Source organism: Helianthus annuus, chromosome 6 (genome assembly GCF_002127325.2).
Source record: "Helianthus annuus cultivar XRQ/B chromosome 6, HanXRQr2.0-SUNRISE, whole genome shotgun sequence".
NCBI lineage: Eukaryota > Viridiplantae > Streptophyta > Magnoliopsida > Asterales > Asteraceae > Helianthus > Helianthus annuus.
The window spans coordinates 22,900,783-22,910,548 of NC_035438.2; the positions used below are offsets into that span (position 1 = coordinate 22,900,783).

Here is a 9,766-nt window from a genome sequence, read left to right on the forward strand (position 1 = left end):
AACAGGAATCACCCAAATCCGATCAGTTTACTGGATCATGACGGTTGTTCATGTTTAACCCGAAATCAGTTGTCTCTTTGATAGAAATCAGATCTCAGACCGACACTTCACTAAGAATTGAGTAGAAGACCTGAACGAGCTCCGATTCTATCGGTTTTGAGTGCATTGAGTGTAAAAGAGTTGAAAGAAAGTTGGAAAAGTTTCTTTCAATCCTTTTAACTTTGAAAATGTTTAGATCTATGCGAAAACATTGTTTAATCATGTGGAAATCCTTCAGATCTGAGATATTCTTGGTGGAATGAGGTCAAAACTTGAAGTTCATAAGAACTCCATGATGACATCACCCTAGAACACCTCAAATCCACTGATTTCACGGTTAAAAGTTAGGATTTAAAGGTGAAAATGATGAAGAAGTGCGTGTAGATCATAGAAGTACAAGATTTGAGTTGAAAACTTACAAGAATCGCGAGAAATAGAGAGAAAGATGGCCTGGAACGTTGTTGGTCGAGTGAGGGAGCTGTCACATCACTTTTGATGTGACAGAGGGGTATTTATAGGTTGCCAAAAGTGGAAAGGGAGTGCAAGTGTCGGATGGCGTGCCGATCGGATGACACTTCGATCGGATGGCAATCTGATCGGATGGCCATTCGATCGAACGGTCATTCAATTGAGTGGCTCCGACGAGTTGCGTTTTGACGTTTCGTTTCGCGTTTTGGACGTTGCGATGTGTTTAAGCGAGGTTGCGATTAAGCGATGCGATAGATTAATAATAACCACACAAATACTATATCTAACATACAATCACCCTAAATAACTTGCGTTTAGCGTTGGCGATTAGATTGAGATAGAGTTGCGATTGCGTTTCGATTAATCACCACAAACATAAACATAAATAAACATGCACAAGTAACACATAAATAGCACACACACGTAAAACAATATCCAGGACGCATAATTTGAGTTGCGAATGCGATTGCGATGCGATTAGCGATAAAGCGATAACTCAATGCGATTAAACCTCGATTATTAATAGATACTCAACATAATACAACTAAAGCGATTAAAATACATAATTCGGATACAAGTCAAGAAAGTCAAATCAGTAGTTAAGCAAGGAGTGACAGATCGCAATTAGCAATCTTTTCTTTCTTTGACTTTCATAACACGGGGTGTTACAGCGATGGTGCGTTACAAATGTTGTTCAATTGTTTCGGTTCGTTTGGTATGTTAACGACCCAATGGCCGTTATCAATAATTTTTTTATCGTGATGTTGACAAAAAATAAACACAAAACGCAAGTTATTAGAAAAAAAAATCAAAATAAATGATGAATAAAATATTCTAAAAAAGTAAATAAGTACATCACAATAACCGACTACAATTCATCGACGGTTTTAGTTTGTTTGGTTTGATACAACCGTGGCATGGTATCCATTTGTATTGCAATATTGTAAAAAATAATATAGTTGCAGATTTAAATTTTTAAAATTAAGGAAGCAAGTTATTACAAAAATATTAAATTGAATGATGAATGAAATATTAAAAAAATGCTGGAAAATATATATAAACAATAAATAAATAATTTAAAATATTAAAATAAAATATATGATCACTATGGAAAATAGATATAAACAATAAATAAACAATTTAAAATATTAAAATAAAATACAAGATCACTATTCATGATGAATTTCAATTCATATGTATAACTAGTGATATTTCCCCGCACTTCGTGGTGGGGATTAAGTTAGTATCAATTTGGTTCGTTATAGTACATGCACTCGATATAGTAATTGAAAGAGAAAGCACTACATCGATCAAAAACAAAAAAAACACATATTGATATGGTAACTATATATGTTGTTCAATTGATATCGGTTCGGTTCCCTTGCATTTTATGTTTATTTGATTTCAACATTACGATATTTTTTTTTGAAAACGGATATTCAGCCGCTATCGTACCAAGCCCAATCGGCAATCGAAACCAATTGAACAACATTTGTATCGGTACCAATAATTTTTTTTTATTTTTAGTTTTTTTTTTTGCTTTCAATAAACTGATACTATATCGCTACCATATTGTAGCGAACATCATCGGTACCGGTATACATTCGGTTTTATTGTTTCCTGTTTGATAACGGGTACTTTGATCGTATCTTAAAAGTTATATGAGAGAACAAAATATACTTAAATAAATTAAAGTAATAAACCAATAAAATAATAAAACCTTAGAAAAAACAATATTGAAAAAAAATCAAAAATAATTGTTCCCCTCTTTTTATTTCAACACTACGATATATATTTTCTAAACGGATATTGTATCGCTATCGTACCAAATTCAATCAAAACTGATTGAATGACATCTGTATCCGTATCTATATTTATTTTTAGTGTTTTTGCTTTCGATAAATTAATACTGTATCGCTACCATACCATATTGAGCAACATCGGTACCAGTATACATTATTTTTTACGATTTCTTGTTTGATAACTGGTACTTTGATCGTATCTTAAAAGTTATATAAAAATATATGCTTAAATCAATTAAACTAATAAAACAATATAATAATAAAAACCTTAAAAAAAGCAATATTAAAAAACAATTAAAATAACACTGTTCATCAGCTCTTCCTATTCATATCTATAACTAGATGGATTTCCCCGCGCGATGCGGCGGGAATTCCGTCAATTTTGTTCAATTCGTTATGGTACCGACACTCTGTTTAAAGTCATGATATGTTCAAAATAATGTGTTTTACATTGAAAATCATAAAAAAAACGAATACAGATGTCGGTTCCCATAATAACTATAGCAATACCGATGTCATTATCGGTTTTGGTGGCGAATTTTTTTTATACACAGTATTGTATTCTACTTTATAAAAAAGACATTGGACGTGAGATATCGGATGGAAATCAAACTAAATAAAAACAGATGGGCTAAAAGCGTATATTTTTGTAAGTATATACCGATATTGGTTCCGATAATACTAATACTGGTATCAACGTGGTTCAGTCGGTGTTGGTTTCGTTCATCATGGAACCGTTGTGACACCGGCACTTGATATAGCACATGATACCAAAAAAAACCTATATTTCAAACACAACTGCGTTTTTAACAAAATTCATATAGAAATGTCAAGAAAAAAATCAAACAAAACTTCGTATTTAGTTTTTCTTAAGCAAAAGAATGCAAGTAATCAGAGAAAAATCAAATTATTAAAAAGTTAAACGGGTTAGAAAGGTATAATATATATATATATATAGTAAAGAGATAAAATAAATTAATTATTATAATAATTAGTTATAACAATATACTAATAATAAATATAATAAAAACTAATGTTAAATACTACTAATAAATATAATAAAAAAATAATGTAAAATAATAATAAAATAGACTAAAGTGTTACTGTTCATGGGAACTTTAAATTTAAATAAATAAATAAATTAATATAGATAATAGATAATGGTCACATGGAAGGAAGAAAGTAGTACACATGCGATATCCAACCACTTAGATTTTTTCCTCTTTGATTTCCTTTTTTTCGTATTTTGTTTAATAGGGGCATTATTCCATACCGTTCAAGTTAACGATAAAGCCTTTTGTTTATGTGGTGCATACGTGGCGCTAATGTGGCACTATAAAGCCCCTAGGGGCTTTATACCATACCATCCAGCCTTAGGTCGTACATAGTGGAGTGCAAAGGAGGGTTTTTTTTTTGGGCTATAGCGCCCCACAGCGCCTGCCACACCACGACAGGCGGCGTCAAGGGGCTTCATCTTGATGTCAGCGCTATGTCCATAACGGTGTGAAGGATTTGCAAACCTTCCCCCCACTCACACACATATATATACATACATATGTATGTATAATTGAAGGAGTTATTAATTAATTGAGTAATGATGAGATAGGAGCTTTATGACTACGGGCTTTAGTGATATAACTCCCCATAAAGCCACTGTGTGACGTTACACGACATGTGTCGCATAACGCCCACAAAGGGGCTTTATGACTACAGATAGCCTTATGACAAACACTGAACACAAGGGTTTTTATCAATAAAAACGGGGTGCTGCAAAGGGTAGTCAAAGACAAAAAGCAAACCCGACATTAAGGAAACCTCGTATGATTGGGTGAAGCAAAGATCAAAACTAATGGTGCTGTCTTGGAACGAATGGAGAGTGTTCGAATTGTAACTTATGAAATATGTTTGTTTTCCTTATTTATTTTCAGTTGTAAGCGTTTGTATTTGACTATTTGGCCTCCGTAGCATCTCGTTATTGGGTTGTTTTTCGTTGATTTGAATGGAAGTTCCGGTTTTGGTTGATTTGAATGGATGTAGCTGCTACATTGCTACATTTTTTTTTAACTTTCAAGTTAACCTCTTACACTATAAATAATATACATTTTTAAGCCAATAGGTTTATTTTCTTTTTATATCTTTTGTTCGTTAGTTTTATTTTACAAAGACCAAATACACAATATCAGTGTTTTTTGAAAACGGCGTAACACCGCGTCACCACCACCATTATTTCGTTCGTTCGGGTTGCAACACAACGCCACCATCTTTTCTTCTGTTTGTTACATTTTATTTTGTTTTTATTATTGTACACATTTATATCTTGGAGCCTAATATTGGTCTTTATTTATTTTTATTTTATTTTTTTAAACAATAAAAAATCTCACACGTAAACTCACACTGTTTAGTAATATGTACAAGGTCGACTATTCAACCGCAGGTATGAGAAAATCTTTACTATTTTATGATATCCCAACCAATGTGGAAGTTGAACCCTTCTCTATCCATAAACCCTCTCACCCCCCTCCATTTCGCATCCACAGCCATGACGGCGACAACCATCATCCGATCACTACAAACCCTCCGATCATCATCATCACACCTCTTAACCACCATGCGTCTATTCACCTCATCATCCTCCATCACCAAACCTCCACCTCTACCCATATTCACCCGGCCCGCTCGCTCTCCAACATCACTCTCCCACTCTCTCCGACCGGTTGCAACCGGCGCCGTTCGCCTGAACCTGATCCGGTGCCGCGTGAACCGCTCCGGCGGTGCGTACTCGCCGCTTAACTCCGGTTCGAACTACAGTGACCGACCTCCGACGGAGATGGCGCCGTTGTTCCCTGGATGTGATTACGAGCATTGGTTGATTGTGATGGATAAGCCTGGTGGAGAAGGAGCTACTAAACAGCAGATGATTGATTGTTATGTTGAAACCCTAGCTAAAGTGTTGGGAAGGTACGGACGGTGTAATTTGTAAACCCTAAGTTTTTAGATTCTTAGTTTTAGATCAATTGTGTGTAGGCCTATAAACGAACCGAAAGAATTCTTTCATGTTTTTTCGTTTGGAACGATGACGATTTAAACGAACACAAACAAACTTACATGAACATAACTACTAATTGGTGATCAATTAAGATGCTATCCATTGGAAAGCCCATCTTTTATTACTAGAAATATACCAGGTTGAGAGGCTTGGAGTTCAATCCCCCTTTTTTGTCATTTTGGTGGATTAGGCAATGATGGATAGAGCCTTGGAACCTTGCACAGGTGCCAGGTTCCATCTTGAGCCTGAGTTTTCGTCTCATCGTAGAGTGTTCAGCTCTTGTGGTGGCACAACGTTTGTCAAGTGGCAGTCGGTGGTATGGTTTCCCGGGGGCAAGGGCGTAGCTTAAGAGGGGCCGGGAGGGGCGCCCGACCCTCCGAACTTTTCGCTCAGTAGTGTTATATATGTAGTTTTCATATAGAATTTTTTGGGTATATACGTTTTCGACCCCACGGTTCTATAGAAATATTTGGGTATATACGTTTTCGACCCCCCGTTTTCATGGTCAAGCTTCGCCACTGCCCGGGTGAACGCCCAAGCCAAACTCTGAAGCCAGCGTGGGCCCGGTTAAGACAACATAGTCTGACCAGAGTGAGGCAACGGGGCTCTCCAATTTGGGGAGTGCGGTGCAAGAAATTCGCCGTTCCAGAAAAAAATATAAATGTAACTAATGTATTTATGAAATTTAAACAAACGGACATAAATGACCATAAACGAACAAACATAAACAGATGTTCACGAACATAAACAACTTCGCACCGGACAGTTCATGAATGTTTGATTTGTTTACATGCCTAATTGCGTATTTTCAATTATTGTTTAGTTTTTAGAGCTCTAAATTTGACATACCCATGGTAATGACTGCTAAGTTTTAAGTAGAATGTATAATCTCTTATTTGATTTGATGAATTGTGATAGTGAGGAGGAAGCTAAGAAGAAGATTTATAATGTTTCATGTGAGAGGTACTTTGGATTCGGCTGTGAAATTGATGAAGAGACATCAAATAAACTAGAAGGTATGTTTGATTTTAGATTTTTTGTCATAAGTTTGACTGTTTATTTTTTTATAGAGTGATCAGTACTCAACAGTCACAACTTGTGTTCTTTACAGGGCTACCTGGTGTGCTCTTTGTGCTTCCAGATTCTTATGTTGATGCTGAAAACAAAGATTATGGAGGTATGGTTACATATTAGTTGGAGAGCCTTTTAAACACATATATGTTTCATATGCCTTGCTTAGTTTTGAAGTTTTTTAACCTGTAAAAAACTATATAGTGTGAAAGAGGTGCCTTTAGTGAAACTTGTGAAAAACATGGTTATTATTGTATAAAATTACCCCCTTTTCATTGCAATGTCATTGTTATATTTCTGCTTTGATATTTCAGCTGAGCTTTATGTGAATGGAGAGATAGTTCAGAGGTCACCCGAAAGGCAAAGGAGGGTGGAACCAGTTCCAAATAGAGTTCAAGACAGACCCAGATACAATGACCGGACTCGTTATGTCAGGCGTCGCGAAAATAGCCGGTAATCTGCATACCATAAACATGTTATAGTTAGCTTATCTATTGGCATTTGGAATATTATTAGTGGATTGGACCGATTTGTTATGTTTCTAGCTAAAGTATTTATATCGAGTTTGCTTTGTTCTACGTAAGTCGTTCATTTTGGACTTCTATCACAAGTTGAACCATTATAACTATTACTAAACTTTGCTTGGAGATTTGTATGTTCAAATTGGAGACTTACTTCCTAATCATTTTGTACAACATGACTTTGGTTCAAGACCCAACTTTCTATGTAATCTCATGGTTCAACATCATGGGACTTTGGACCAAGTCTTTCCCAAATGTGGTCTTCAAGCTCAGCTGCATTCATTAGCACCCTATCATTTTAGTTTCTGATTTGTTATTGAAAGGGTAATCCCTCTCATCACTCATTTAGATCGTTCATAAGTAATCATAACCGTTTGATGTCTGGATCACCTAACAAAAAAGGAGTGAATAGTGTTTTTATATAATGCTTGTTGATTGCAAGACAATGATGAATAAGTTTTAACAATTGAAAAAAATATTAACCCATGGAACAGATTGCTTTATAGTGGCTAGGTGGATGATAAATAACATACTTTACATTCACTCTGCAGTTTTCATCTAGCTTGGTTTAAAAAAGCACGAGGCGCTCCGAAGCGTTTTGGTTCCAAAAGCTTTAGCTTGGTTTAAAAAAGCATGAGGCGCTCCGAAGCGTTTTGGTTCCAAAAGCTTTAAGCGAAGCGAGAGCTTCACGTATACGAAGCGCTCAAAAAAAAATATTGTACACATCAATATGACCTATTCTACTTGTTAATCAATAATAAACACAAAAACATAATTAAAAAACACACTTAACACATAAAAAAGCATAGTTAAAACATAAATTAAAGTTGAAATACACATAAAACATAAACAAAAATATGATTATTGGAGAAAGTATGAAGAACCGCAGGAGAAGAGGAAGGGAACGGCTGAATATGTTAAAAGATAGCTAACGTTCTTTTTTTTAGGGTAAGAAGTAGCAACCTCATTTAAACCATATTTAAAGACTATTGGGCCTAAATAAATGACCCAAATGTGACCTGATTGGGCTGAAGCGTCGCCTCAAACTAAGGTCGCTTCGCGCTTAAAGCTCGCTTCAAAACGCTTCACGTGTTGTGACGCCTCAGTCTCATAGCAAAAAAAGCGACATTCCCAGCGCCTCAGGGCCTTACGCTTTAAGCTCGCTTTTTTAAACCAAGTCATCTAGTACTTTTGTGTTCTCTCTAAGAACACATTGGTATGAAACCCTTTGGTTCTCTCTAGGTACACAAGGTATAGATTTCAGGCCAATATCCGGACCTGAACCTAACCCGGGTATGACCAATACCCGAAAAGTCAAAACCCGGTCATACCCATACCCGGGTATTAAAAAAAACCTCCTATATGTTTTTCTTCTTATCGCAGGCTTTTAGAAACACAAATTCAAGTTAAATGGATTGAAAAGAACAAACAGGCCCATGTGGTTTACTTGGTTTAAAGTTTAAACCCATTTAATTGTTGTTAATTAATTTGCTTATTTTTTCTTTCTCATATAGCTCAACTAGGTTAGAACCCCGTGTATTACACGAGTTGAATAAATGTAATTTATATACTAAATTAAAACAATTATTCTTTAAAAATCTCGTTTATTACACGGGTTGAACAAATGTAATTTTATATATTAAATAATAAAAAATTATATCTCTAAGAACCTCATGTATTGTACTGAATAAATGTAATTTTATATACCAAATAATAAAAACCCGTGTATTGTACGGGTTGAATAAATCTAATTATATATACTAAATAATAAAAAAGTTATATATTTAAAAATACAGTGTATTACACGGGTTAAATAAATGTAATTTTGTAACCTTGTATATTATACGGGTTAGATAAATGTAATTTTATAAACTAAATAATAAAAAAAATTATATCTTTATAAACCCCGTGTATTATACGGGTTGAATAAATCTAATTATATATACTAAATCATCATCATACTCAGTAAATCCCACAAATAGCAAAGCTAAGGTAGGGTCTGAGGAGAGTAAGATGTAGAGGCTGCTTTCAGTAAGACCCCCGACTCCATAGTAGTTTTGCATCAAGCTTTGGACATAAGGCACATAACACTTAGCAATCGGGACAAAGACCGATTAGTGCATGTTCCCTTTTGTCTTTCTGCTATCAACGCCACCACATGATGATGATGCATGATTAACCGTCCGCCGCTTTTAACGTTATTTTCACAAATTTAGTGAAATAACGTTAAAATTAGTGCAATTTCACTTTTACCCTCCGAGCGTCCACACATATATACATTATTAAAAGTTAGATTAGATCATATATGAAACAAAAATAACTGAGTTTTTTTTCTGATCATTTTGAACATGCGCAAATAGAACGATAACATCTTAATAAAAAATAACTAATTACAAATGTGAAACCCAATAATTTTACTTGTGTCCCATTTGAACGGAAAAGATAAGTACAAACTAAATTTAAAAAAAAATGCAATATGAAAATAAGAGACAGAATAACCGATATTTTTTTTTTCATAAAATATGAGATAAGGATAAACTAGATAAAAAAGTGTCAATTTGGTAAATAATAATATTAAGTATGAAAATGTATGAAATTACAAATATAGACATCAATGAATGACACGTATCCAAAATCAGGTTTCTTTTATTATATAGTATAGACTAGGTTAGTTCCCCGTGTGTTACACGGGTTGAACAATTTAAACTATATAGTATAGATATTTCCTGTAAATTCAAAACAAAGACAGAGACATTTACATACCATATTGACATAAATGAGTTAATATAAATGTAACCCATCAACCCATACATATTAAT

General features: G+C 34.5%; 1 protein-coding gene across 1 annotated transcript; it reads left to right on the plus strand.

Annotated features, from left to right (window-relative positions):
- The first annotated feature begins 4,777 nt into the window (after positions 1–4,777).
- LOC110864981 (multiple organellar RNA editing factor 2, chloroplastic) lies at positions 4,778–7,121 on the plus strand. The gene is made up of 4 exons (XM_022114152.2): positions 4,778–5,267; positions 6,274–6,371; positions 6,467–6,532; positions 6,741–7,121. The coding sequence occupies exons 1-4, from the start codon at positions 4,783–4,785 to the stop codon at positions 6,881–6,883; spliced, it is 792 nt and encodes a 263-aa protein (XP_021969844.1). The 5' UTR covers positions 4,778–4,782; the 3' UTR covers positions 6,884–7,121.
- Positions 7,122–9,766: the final 2,645 nt, after the last annotated feature.